This window comes from Convolutriloba macropyga, chromosome 7 (genome assembly GCF_964194025.1).
Source record: "Convolutriloba macropyga chromosome 7, txConMacr16.3, whole genome shotgun sequence".
NCBI lineage: Eukaryota > Metazoa > Xenacoelomorpha > Acoela > Convolutidae > Convolutriloba > Convolutriloba macropyga.
In genome coordinates this window covers 55,848,038-55,861,277 of record NC_134474.1, presented here as the reverse complement: position 1 = coordinate 55,861,277, position 13,240 = coordinate 55,848,038, and the positions used below count along the sequence as shown (strand labels likewise).

At 36.4% G+C, this 13,240-nt stretch overlaps 1 protein-coding gene across 1 annotated transcript in view; it reads left to right on the top strand.

Annotated features, from left to right (window-relative positions):
* Positions 1–13,240, top strand: part of LOC142343171 (uncharacterized) — a 91,374-nt gene that overhangs the window by 66,161 nt on the left and 11,973 nt on the right. The window contains exons 7-8 of the mRNA XM_075394872.1: positions 243–433; positions 664–890. Coding sequence (XP_075250987.1) covers positions 243–433; positions 664–890 — 418 coding nt within the window. The remainder of the gene's footprint in view (positions 1–242; positions 434–663; positions 891–13,240) is intronic.

The following is a 13,240-nucleotide window of genomic DNA, read 5'->3' as shown; positions in this document are numbered from 1 at the left end:
GCTCTAAATCAGAATTTAAAGTAGCGGGGCACATTCGCTGTCAGTTAACTCCTGTAAGTGAAATGTAAAGTGCTCCGATATTAGTTTCATTTTTCATTAAATCTTGTGGTGTTGTTAGTAGTGGTCTATAACTTCTAATACTGTTATTAGAAGTTCTTTATTAAACCCCCCGGCCCGGCTCCAAACCCTTTCCCCAATCTGAAGCAGGCCACAATAGAATCGAGTCCCGTGGTTTGTTTCAGAGATTTGGCAGCTCGTAACTGTCTCGTTGGAGATGGAGACATTGTGAAGGTGGCTGATTTCGGGCTCTCCCGTCTGATTGGGGAGGCAGAGGAGTGTTACCAGGCGAGGGAGGGTGCCAAATTTCCCATAAAGTGGACTGCTCCCGAGAGCCTGGCTTTCAACAAATTCTCCACCAAAAGTGACGTGTGGGGTAAGTGATCCTACTGTTATAAAGGAGTGTTTGTTTTCAGTCCACCTTTACATTAACAACTCGCTGGAAGGATTTTCTGCTAGAAATGACAGACATCAGAAGGTCAAAAATTAAAAAGACTAATTTCGATTATTCAAAATTTACGCTGATCATCGTGGCTTACTCTTAATATAAATTTTTGATGCATTGGAAGCTTAAATTTGGTTCATAATGCGAGTTATACTTTTCAGCGTTTGGAGTTCTTTTATGGGAGATAGCCTCAGGTGGCATGTCTCCATACCCCGGAGTGGAACTGTGTGGTCTGTACGAGTACCTCCAGCAGGGCAGTCGACTCAGCCAGCCCCTCGAGTGCCCTAATTCCCTCTACACCCTTATGAGGAAATGCTGGCAGTGGCTGCCCAGGGATCGCCCCTCGTTTGCTGAGATAAATTACCAACTGGCGTCCCTCTTGGACGAGGTTTGTCAACAGTTCGAGTACTTAATTGCTTGTGAACAAAGTTTGAACCAATTATGGTATTCGTTGGCAGTTTAGACTGACTTTTGCATTCTTGACTTTTTAATAGCCGCCCTCATCTATTCAGCCGGCTATTATAGCGCTCCTATTTTTTTACGACTCGAAGAGGAGTATTGGTTTTCTTAAGGTTTTTTTTTTTTTACCGGAAGTACTATTCGTTCAGACGATGTTTTGACCTAAAAGCGAAAGCGAGTAAAATTGCAGTGTGAACTAATTTTTTCTGAGCGAGAGAAGTTTTTTGATCATGCGCTGCGTTTAGTGAATGTCTTTCTGACATTGAAAAGTAGTTTTTGACTGAATGGCACATATAGATAACCGTTTTTAGCCGTTTTTTGGTCTAAGTGGCCTAATTTTTTTGCTTGTAATTTGGTTTTTTGTAGAAATAATTTTTAATCGATGCTATGTTGAAATGCAAACCCCGGAAATTGATAGCACAGTATTTTGCATAGCCTGAAATTGCGTTTCAGATGCGAAATTGGCACATATTTCTTGATTTTTTTGTTAATTTTTGGCTTTTTTTTCTATTAATTTCTTCATTTTTGGATCTTTTAGCTGTTTTTTTGTCAAAAATCAGTTAATATGGCAACTTCCCTTAGATAATTCATATACTCAATGCCTCTTTCTACCTCGATGTAATTTTGTTTCGTAAAATTGTACATTTGCTAATCCGATTTTCGTAGTTTTTTGCAATTTTTTTTTTCAGTTTTTTGTTTGTATTTTGCTTTCAATTACTAGAAATAGTTTTTTGGGGAACATGAGGGACTTTAATTTCGTTTCAATAAAAATTCAATCATTTTTTGGTGTTAAGTTTTTGAGAAAACAGATAAATTTTTTTCATAAATACAGTCTTAAATGTTTTTTGACCACTTTTTTGCAAAATGTTTCATTGTTTCGTATGTCTGAATTCTGCTTTTTCTTGTTTTATTCTGTTCAGCAAGCTGTATTTGTCTCGAATGACTCGTTGTCTTTTCTATGTCTCGAATGCTGATCAATGAAATGTACTCGTTTTGAATTTTTTAAATTTGATTTTTAACTTTCAAAAATCAAGAATTGGTCTTTTTGTTACGGTGTTCCTAACATTGTGTCCATATTCTTCTTATTCTCGTTTGTATCATTCTAGTTTTGTCCTGGCACCTAATTTTGTTTTCGTTAGATTGATTTTTTCAGTTGTTAAAAAATTGTATGAATTCAGCTTTTTCTTAGATCTTGGTTTCTTCGGTTTGCAATTGATTTATTTCAAAATAAGGCAGTACTGGGAGTTTGCTAGAAAGTCTTTTCCAACATTTCGACTTATTACTATTCATTGCAATTTTATTGCGGGCTTGGTATTGTTTTTAGACGATTGTTTGCCTTTGAATATTATTCTGTTGCTTTTGTTTTTCTATGATTAATTTAATTTTTGAATTAGTATGAAATCTTGTTGTCTAGCATATATACAACAAGGAAGAATCATGTATTATTTTTTGTCTTAATTGCCGTGATTAGAAATCTGATTGTAGTGGTTCTCTGATTCTTAAGTTTTAGCACTCTTTGAATAATTTTGACTTTCCTGTCTTTTTTGAAAAGTTTTTATCTGCCGTTTGCTTTCGCGATCTTTTTGAGATTAGAATCATTAATTATCTGAGGGCAATTGATGGCCCTGTCAGCTTTGTCAGGCTGTCAGTTTTTTGACCATCCTAATTATTTCAGACTTTTTTAACGTTATCAAACGTTTTCAAAAATAAAATTTTAATGCATTTTTTTCTCTTGGTGACAGTGGTTTAAATTTCACCGATTTTTAGATCAGACCCGTGGAGGTAATGAGTTAATGGTTTAATACAAAAGGTAATGGCTTCAGCTTTTTGTGAAGTTTTGGTGCTTCGAGTCGCTTCCGGAATTCTTCCGGCTATGTTTTTTTTTTTTTACTTCGTCGAATAAAAAAATGTTTCGCTTTACCTCATTTTGCCGCCTTTTCAACATTTTGCGTGAAATCTTTTTTACTTCTCTAGGCTAGTTTCTCTCTTCTCTCATTCTGCTAAAAGTGATTTTGAACATCAGTTGCGCAGCAAAGCAATTCAAAATGAACAGGGTCAGTATAAAAAATTGAAGTCAAAGTAGAAACGGGATAAACCCATAAAGCCCAATTTTAGATGCCCGCTATTTGAACGTCGTTCCTATAAGTCTTATTTACCATCTCTAATGCTTATTGTTATTGGTAGGAGCCCCTGTAGCCTGTCTCTAAGAAACAGAAGTATGTTCAACTACGAAATGCCTTCAAAATAAATCGGACTTAAAAAAATGTTTTTGTACAAAAATCTTTCTTTTTCAATATCTTCTGTTATTTCAATCCCAATCATGCTTATTGGAATCAACGGCGGCTATTTTCCGGCAATCTGCCGGGTATGTTTGAACTTTGTGTAATCTATATTTCTCATTTATAATTTAAAGCATATGAATTGAGCTGTAGAATTTTCAGCACTGAATTTTAATAAAATAGAACCAAATCCAGAAGACAATTCGATATTGTGTTTGTTACTCGAATTGAAACGTAAAACGACTGCTTGATTGTCGGTGTTTTATTGATCAGAAATGACTTCACCGAAAAATACGTTGGCCAGTGAATAGAATCTTGTCCGAATGGGTAGTTCTCTCGTTTAGGTCAATACTCTTCAGGGGCGATTTGAGGCGAAAAAGATCAAATTGATGTAATTAGTTGCTCTCGAGTTTGAAGCAATTATTGTAAAAGCGTGTCGTTTTATGCAAAATTTTTTCTTGTCCGTTTTATTCCGGGACATTCTTTTTCGAATGTCTTTCTCGCGCTTGACTGCTTGATTTTTGCTCTGATGTAGAATTTAAGTCTGCGTTGCAAAGATAAAGAACAATTTTTTGCATCCATGAAGTATAGTTTTTCATTGCTAAAACCCCTTCGAAATTAAATTACTCCGCCTGTCGTTCTAGAGCAATTGGTCCGACGGTAGGAGGTTTATGTTTAATAGCCATTATCATCCTCTAAACGGCTATTATTAAGACGCTCTCTTTTACAATTCAAAGAATTTGAATTACATTGGGGCGCTCTTTTTAGAGATCTGTTCAGATTGAAATCGAACTGGAGTAATGATTTTGGTCACGCCGAAACAAGAAGTAAAGCGAAAAACCAAGTATTTTTGCGGTGTTAATTTTTTTCTAATTTTAGAACAGAGTGAGAAGAAAACGGTGTTTGAATATAAATTGGCTTTCTTGGGTGATTTTTTGTTCACATGCGGCGATTTGAATTTTGTTTATAATGTTTTCGAGTTTTCATCGCTTTTTCCAATTATTTCTCCTAATCAATTCCCAGTCTTTTCCAGGTCTAGGATTTTGTTTTGTCGATAAAATTTCTTTGGATTGTAAGTCACGATTTGTCCTGCTAGGTCTTGCATTCTTTTCACCTTTCGACCTTGTTTTTTGTTTTACATAATTCTCGACTTTCACGTTTGACTTCTGATTTTTCTCACTCACTGTTTCAAATGAATGGAATTCAAATTCTTTCCTGCATTGAATTACGCATTGTAGTGAATACGGTCAAAGTCAAAAACCTAAAATAAAATCGGGGTAAATCGATAAAGCTCGTTCCTAGTTATTAGCTTATCGAATTTCTTTAGAGCGATTGCTGACTTGCATCTGTATGAAGCTCAATAGTAATCACTTTAGAGGCCGAACTAAATATATTTTTAGAATCTAACTGAAACTGCACACCAAATTAGAACACTTTGAAAGAAATTCTGTCAGTTTCTTTTTTCTGTTTCAATCATTGTGAGCGTCAAGGGGGTCGATGGCGGCTATTTACTCCTAATTTACAGGATCTATTTCTCTTCTTATGGCCGTGAACCCGCTAAACTAAGCGTTTGTTGAATTAAATATAAGCAAAGATTTGTTTTGCTGTCGTGGGTTTTTGCTGTCCAAATAATTTGGCTTGTATTGAGGAGCTGATTTGTTTTGAAAGATCTGCTCAAATATTTTTCCATTTTATCATGTCAACGCGCACTCATTGTAGTAAATAGAGGTATCCTTATTAATAGCCAGCCGCACAGCGATAGCTGGGGCTATTATTGGCCTTCTCTTGGTTTTTTTTTATTTCGTCGTCATGATTTTTGTTACGACCATATGACGTCACAGCCACTTTTTGTTCATTCGTACATGCAATTTCAACTGAATTGCATGTGTGACGTCATTTTTCGCTCTTAGGGGAGCGAGTTTTTTTGTTCATGCGCGTGATTAAATTTTTGGTCATACTTGACTTACCTCACTCTCAAAAATGACTTCCTCACTTTGAAATTGACTTTTATTTACTTTATTTCAAAGAGATAAGGTCAAATGGGTGTGTGTGACTCTAAATGAAGGTTATTTGAGATCAGCTAATAGAGGCAGCAATAACTTATACAGATTTTTAATCAAAATATAACAGCAGCCTTCAATGAAAAGACGAATTTGTTTGGTCTGTCTTTTTTACTGTTTTTTTTACTGCCGATCTACGAATCTATTGCGGCTATTTTCTGGCAATCTGCCAGCTATGTTTAAACAATTCTTAGAATTTGAATGGTATTAGAGCTGTTTTTGTTGAAGACCTGTTTACAAATTTTTAGTCAAATTTGTGTGTTGTCAAATTTATGTTGTAATTTTTTCACTCTAAAAAAGGAGGTGGAGTAAGAAAGAGTACTTTCAGGCGAGTGGTTTTTGAGGTCGAATTGTTTCTCACGTACGGCAAGTTGATCGCGATGTTCGCCGACTGGACTGCTCTCGTGATTTTTTTGGGCTAATGGTTTCCAATGGTCATACATGTGTTCGAATAAGGCATAGTTGTTAAATTGCTCTTGAACGAAGTTCATAGCAATTATTGTAAATGTGTGCGTTTTTTATGCAAATTTTTTGCTTGAAAATTTGCGCTTTTCTCCTAGAACATTCTTTGTCTTCTCAAGTGAATTCTTCACGCTTTCTTTCTTCATTTTTGAGTGATCTCTATTGCTCTCTATTGCTAGTATAAATTTGGTTGCAGAATAGCAAAATTAAGGGCCAAATAGCACAGTTGGTAAAGCATATGCTTATTAAGCGGGAGGTCAATGGTGCGAATCCCAGTGGGGTCAGTGTTTTTCCACCCGCCTGTCGTTCGAGAGCAAATCTTTGGACATTAGTCGATTTGTTTTTTTTTTCATCAAAGAGCTGTTAATGGTCTAGTCTATATGACTTAACCACGGTTTAATAAATTTTAAGTGATTTTTGGTTTTGCCCATTTTTACAGATCTCCTGCGTCTTGGTCTCATTATTTACTGGTCGAATTGGCTCTCTAATATGAGGCCTAATGGAATCGATATATTAGTTGCATTTGATATCGTGTGGTTTTAACTACTTCGTCACAATTTGTTTCCAACAACTTGAATCTTGCTCCGTTGTAGTTTTTTTGTTGTTGGTTTTTAATAGCAACACTCAGCTTCTCGGCAGGCTTTTATTGCGCTCCTTTTTATATTGTCGAATAAAAATTTCGCTTAACCTCATTTTGCCGCTTTTTCGACATTTTGCTTGAAATCTTTTTGACTTCTCTAGGCTTGTTTCATTCTTCCCTCATTCTGCTCAAAGTGTTATTAAACAGCAATTGCTCAGCATTGAGTCATAAAAAACGAAATCAAAAATAGAAAAAGGATAAATCCATTAACCTCAGTTTTAGATGCCGGCTACTTAAACGTTGTTCTTATATGTGATAGTTACTATCTCATTGATACTAGCCTCTTTATCCGCTAACTAAGGACCATGAGTATATCTAACTACGAAATGAATTAAAAGTTTTCGTGTTTTGAAAATGTTTTTGCACAAAAGTCAATGTTATTTCGTTTTCTGTTCTGCCAATCCCAATCGGGTTTATGGGTATCAAAAGCGGCTATTTTCCGGCAATCTGCCGGGTATTTTTTTGTTTTTGTGCATATAAGAATTCCGCTTCGAAGAATGTCATAGTTTTATATTCCAACAATGTTGATTGTCAGGTCCTTTGTGAAATCCTTTGTGAAGAAGGTTCTAGAGCCTTCTTTGACTTCAGGTGACGTTTTCACTTCTCTGCTTCATTTTTGAGTGATATCTTACTGTCCTTTAATTTGGAGACTGAGTTCGTCATATTTATCGAATCTAATGAAGCTGCGGACATATTTAGAACTCTTTTTGACACTTGAAAAAGGCTGTCTCTCGTTCAATCACAATGGGTCAGTGAGTTCAACGGCGGGTGTTTTCCGTAATATGTCGGCTGTTTATTGTCTGATAGCATTCTTTGTCTGACAGTTCGACGTATTGTCATGAAAAACGGGATGAACCGTTACAGCCCAGAGGTTATCAATTCGGGCAGCAGTTCTCTAAGACCCGTAGGCCTTTTTAGTCTCTAACCTTACAGTTCGCAGAGGAGACGTGAATTCATGGTGTTTGAAGCCTTTTTGTGGTTTAGACCCAGCTTAACTCCAACTCTGAAACACCTCACTGTAAGCCGAAGATACCACACAGCTATAGCTACGGCTGTTTTTGGCCTTTTCTCGATTTTTTTCCGTCAAGATTTTTGTTACGACTATGTGACGACAAACACTTCAAATCTACTTTTCATTTTTTCATGCAATTTCAACAGAATCGCGTGCGTTACGTCATTTTCACTCTTTTTGGAGCGAGTTTTGTTAATACGCGTCATGATGTTTTTGGTCACACGTGACTTGCTTTCGAAATTGACATCCTCGCTCTGAAATTGACTTTCAATTTCAAGAGATAAGCTCAAGTGTGTGGCTCACTTTACTTGAAGGTTATTTAATAGCAGCTATTAGAAGCAACAATAAGTTTAATAGGTCCTTAATAATAATTTAACATCTCAGGCTTTAGTTATAAAGAATTTTCTTTTCCTTGTTTATTTCTTTTGTCTTTTTGAGACTGCAGATCTACAAATCTATTGCGGCTATTTTCTGTTTTGGCTCGAATCAAGTTGCCCTCTCGTTCAGTTTCAAGCAGCTAAAATGGCAACGTTTTACTGATAAAAGTCAATTTGAAGAGCCACCAATGTTTATCACTTGAAACCCTACCCTACTAATAGCCTATATAATCTCTGATAACGACTTGACGCTCTTAGTAAACATATTGCCTGCTTCTATCACCCAACTTGGTGAAGCAGGATAAATAGAATTGAGCGCCTTTATCGTTTGAGAGCGATTCGTCTGACAGTAGTCGGTCGTTTAAGCTTTCAACTACACGACTGGTCTTTTTGTTTGAGTGAGGTCATTGGAAGATGTGGAAAAAACATCCAAACAAACTACTGATTAATTTTTTTTAATAGTAATTTTAACAGGAAGTTGTTCGCCTCAGCATGGAGAACGAGCAGAGCATACATTTTGCTCATAACTTTGTGTTAGCTGCTAAGCGTTTTGCTTTACGTAGCTTTTTTGCGATATCCTTGTTTTACAATTCAAAGTATTTAATTGGAACTGTCTTTGTTTAAGACCTGTCGAGATATTTTGAAGACTTCTTGTGCTTATGAGATTTGCGCTTCGATCAATGTCAGTTTTATATTCGAACAATGTTGGTTGTCAATTTGTGAAATCCTTTGTGATGAAGGTACTAGAACTTCCTTTGACTTGTCCTTCTCAAGTGACGTTTTCACTTCTCTGCTTCATTTTTGAGTGATAGCTCACTTTCATCGATTTTAGTGGCTGAGTTAATCATATTTGTCGAATCTAATGAAGCTGCGGACAAATTTAGAACACTTTTTTGACACTGATAAAAGGCTGTCTTTGTTTCAATCCCAATGGGTCAGTGGTTTCAACGGCGGGTGTTTTCCGTAATATGTCGGATGTTTTCAATCTACCGACTCGTTGTCTGATAGCTTTCTTTGTCTGACAGTTCGACTCTTTGTCCTCAAAAACGACGAACAGTTAGAGCCCAGAGGTCATCAAATCTATCAGCAGTTCTCGAAGACCGTTCAGCTTTACTAGTCTCTAACCATACAGTTCGCAGAGGAGACATGAATTCATGGTGTTTGGAGCCTTTTGGTGGTTTAGACCCAACTTAACTCCGACACTGCAACACCATACTCCAAGCTCAAGATACCTGCTGACGACGTCAACTACTTGGCTGTCGTTTGTGAGGAATTTGCTCCACATTAGTTGGTTATGTTTTGCTTTTTAATGGCCGCACAGCGGTAGCTGAGGCTATTTTTGGCCTTCTCTTGATTTTTTCGTCTATGTGACCACTATATGACGTTACAATCGTTTTTTGTTCATGCAATCTCAACTGAATTACGTGCGTGACATCATTTTTCACTCTTATTGGAGAGATTTTTTTTTGTTCATTCGCGTCATGAAATAATTGGTCACACGACTTACCTTGCTCTCGAAAATGACCTTGCTCTGAAATTGACGTTTTCTATTTAAAGAGATAAGGTCAAGTGTGTGCCACTGTATTTGAAGGTTGTTTAATTGCTTTTGAACGAAGTTCATAGCAATTATTGTATACGTGTATGTCTTTTTTATGCAAAATTTTTGCTTGAAAATTTTGACTTTTTGAGTGACTTTTACGCCCTTGACTTTTTGCGTTTCGCGTGATCTAAAATTCTCTCTCAATCACAATTTCAAGCAGCTGAATTCAATTGGCGGCAATTCAATATTACAAGTCAAATGAAAAGTGCGCCAAAACCAGTTTCATTTTTTTACTTTAAATCCTAATGGAGGGATATGTTAACCTCTAATGTGGTTATTTCAAGCCCACTATTGAACTTCTTAATCCCATTTAGGCTCCCCCTCCTCCCCCCCCCGCCGACTGAAGCACCCCCCCCCCGACTGAAGCAGGCTACAATTGATTAGAGCTCGTACTAGTCGTTCGTGAGCGATTCTTCCGACGTTTAGTCGGTTATGTTTAAGAGCAGCTGTTAGAAGTGGCAATAGATTTAGCAGATCCGTTTTTTTTGTTTAAAAAGTTTCTTTTTGTTTGTTTCTGCCAGATATGCGACTTCGTAAGGTTGTGGCTCGATTTAAGTTGCTGTCTCGTTCACAGTTTCAAGCTGCTCAAATGGCAACAGTTTACTAATAAACGTCTAATTGAAGAGGCGCCAATATTAGTATCACTTGAAACCTTACTAATAGCCTTATAAGCTCTGATAACATGATTTGAAGCTCATAGTAAACGTATTGCCTGCCTCTACCTCCCACCATGGCGAAGCAGGATAAATAGAATTGAGCGCGCTTATCGTTTGAGAGCGATTCGTGCGACCGTCGGTCGTTTAAGCTTTCAACTACACGACTTGACTTTTTGTTTGACGAGTGACGTCATTGGAAGATGTTGAAAAAACATCCAAAGAAACTACTGATTAAACTTTTTTTAATAGTAACTTGAGCAGGACATTGGTTGCCTGGGCATGAAGAGCATGCATTTTGCTACTAACAGTGTAGCTGCTTAGTTTTTTTTGCTTTACGCAGCTATATTACGGTACCCTTGTTAATTGCTCTTGAACGAAGTTCATAGCAATTATTAATAGCCCCCCTCATCTTCTCAGCCGGCTATTATAGCGCTCCTATTTTGTTTTTACGACTCGAAGAGGAGTATTGGAGAAGTCCTTTTTTTTAATCACTTTTATTGGAGTGATTTTTGAAGCGGGAAATGAAACGCGTGAAAAAATTTGGAGTGATTTTGGTGCTGGAGAAAAGTGAAGAGCGGAGCGAAAAGAGATTGGTTTTTGTTCATACAGCTGTTTTTGAGATAGCGAGAAATTGATATGTGAAAAAATTTTCTCTAAGCGAGCAAATTTTTTTGTTCACGTGCGGCATTTTAAAGCAGTTTTTATTTATTTTGGTTAAGAGGTTTACTCAAGATTTTGTTTTAATTTTAGGCTGGTTTCGGTAGTGCTTTGAAGGTTTTTGGAAATTCATGTGAATTTTATGATAATTCGGAGGTTTTTAATGTATTTTGCTGATTTTCGGGCTAATTTTTGCGTTTTTTTGACGATAATTTGTGCTACTGGCTCAAATGGATATTGAAGAAACCCCTTCTACTTGAGCAAATTTATGAAAACATTTGGTAACAGTTTTGTGGTAAGAATCATTTTTTTATGGAGAGATATGACAAAAAATTGGCGAAAATTGGAACTATTTTTCTTAATTTTTTGCTGTTTTTCGTTTTTTTCAGTTTTTAGCAAAGTATCTGAGCCTATTATGACTTGCCTATTGTTTTTCGAGCATCTGGATACCCTATTTGCTGATGGGAATTTTTCTTTAGATTTATATGCTTTTGAAATTTTAGAAACTTTGATAACTTTTTCCATTTTTTTAGTGAAAGTTGTTTTTAAGAGCTTGATTTTTGTTTCAAGATAACCATAAATTAGTGAAGGCACGTTTTGTTTGATGAGTAGTAGGATGGCTTTTAAATGGATTTTCACTTTGGTTCGTTTCCGGAATTTCTTCCGGCCATGTTTTTTACTTCGACAAACTTTTTTTCGCTTTACCCATTTTGCCGCTTTTCCGCCATTTTGCGTGAAATCTTTTTGACTCCTCTAGGCTAGTTTCACTCTTATGTCTTTCTGCTCAAAGTCCTTTTAAACAGCAGCTGCTCAGCAAAGCAATTCAAAATGAAGAGAGTCAGTATTAAAAAATCAAAGTCAGAAATAGAAACGTAGAAAATTCAGAAAATAGAAAAGTATGTTCAATTACGAAATGACATCAAAATAAATCGCACTTAAAAATGTTTTTATACAAAAAACATTTTTTGTTGATATTTTCTTTTCTTTCAATCCCAATAGAGTTATGAGAATCAACGGCGGCTGTTTTCCGTCAATCTGCCGGGTATGTTTGTAAACGAGCGTTTTTTTATGACTCGAAGAGGAGTATTGGTTTTCTTAAGGTGTTTACGACTCGAAGAGGAGTATTGATATTCTACAGGTTTTTAAGCAGAAAGCAAGTTTGTTCATGACTTGAATTTTGATTCATTTCTTTTCGAGCATTTACCTCCGTTTTTGATTGTTGACTTCTGTTTTCGAACATTGGACTTCAACTGTAGCTTCGTTTGTAATTAGAAATTGCTGGTAATGTTCAAGGTGAAGAGGTCATTTTGAGATTTTTTGTGCCTTTATGTCACCCCTAATTATCTAAACTACACCTCACAACCTCCCCACCAACTATCTACCCCCCCCCCCCACACACACACACGCACCTAACTCCCCCCCGCACCCCCCCCCCCAACTTACCCCCTCACGTACCCATACCTCCTCCCTTCACCTAGTTACCCCCACCCCACCCCACCCCCCCAACTACCCCAGCACTACCCACCTCCCCAACCTATCTACCCACCCACCCCACGTAGCTCCCTTCGGCACCTAAAAAATTGTCGACATTTTTAAAACACTTTAATGTGGTTTGTTGGGCTACTTTTGTTTTTTTCTCTTGTCTTTTTGGATGTTCTGATTTCGGTAAGGTTAGGCTAGAGATTATAATGCACGACGATTCGAGTTGTTTCCGGTATTTTACCGGCTATGTTTTTTTACCGGAAGTACTATTCGATCAGACGATGTTTTGACATAAAAGCGAAAGTGAGTAAAATTACCGTGTGATGTAATTTCTTCCGAGCGAGAGAAGTTTTTTGATCATGTGCTGCGTTTAGTGAATGAATTTTTGACACTGAAAAGTAGTTTTTGACTGAATCGCACATATAGATAACCCTTTTTTAGCCGTTTTTTGTCTGTGAACCAGTGTTATTGCTTGTTATTCATTTTTTCATTCGATGCTAACATGAATTTTAAACCTGGGAAATTGATACCACAATGTTTTGCAAAGCCTGAAAATGCGCTTGAAGTTCAAAATTGGCACATATTTCTTGATTTTTTAAGTTAATTTTTCGCTTTCCAATAATTTCTTCGTTTTTAGATCTTGCAGCCGTCTTTTTATCAAAATTCAGTTAATATGTCAACTTTTCTTTGATAATTCATATACTCAACGCCTTCTTCTACCTCCATGTAGTTTTGTTTTATAAAATTTTACATATGCTAATCCGATTTTGGTAGTTTTTTTTAGTTTTTCTCAGTTTTTTGTCTCTTTTTCGGTTTTAATTCTAATAGAGGTAGTATTTTTGGGTGACATGAGGGCCTTTATTTTCGATTCAATTAAAATTCAATCAGTTTTGGCGTTAAGTTTTTGAAAAACAGTTAATATTTTTCTCCATAAATGCAGTCTCAAAATTTTTTTGTCAATTTTGCAAAATGTTTCAATGTTTCGTATGTTTGAATTTTGCTTTTTCCTTTTTTTTTTCTGTTTAGGAGGATGGACCTTTGTCGCGGACGATTT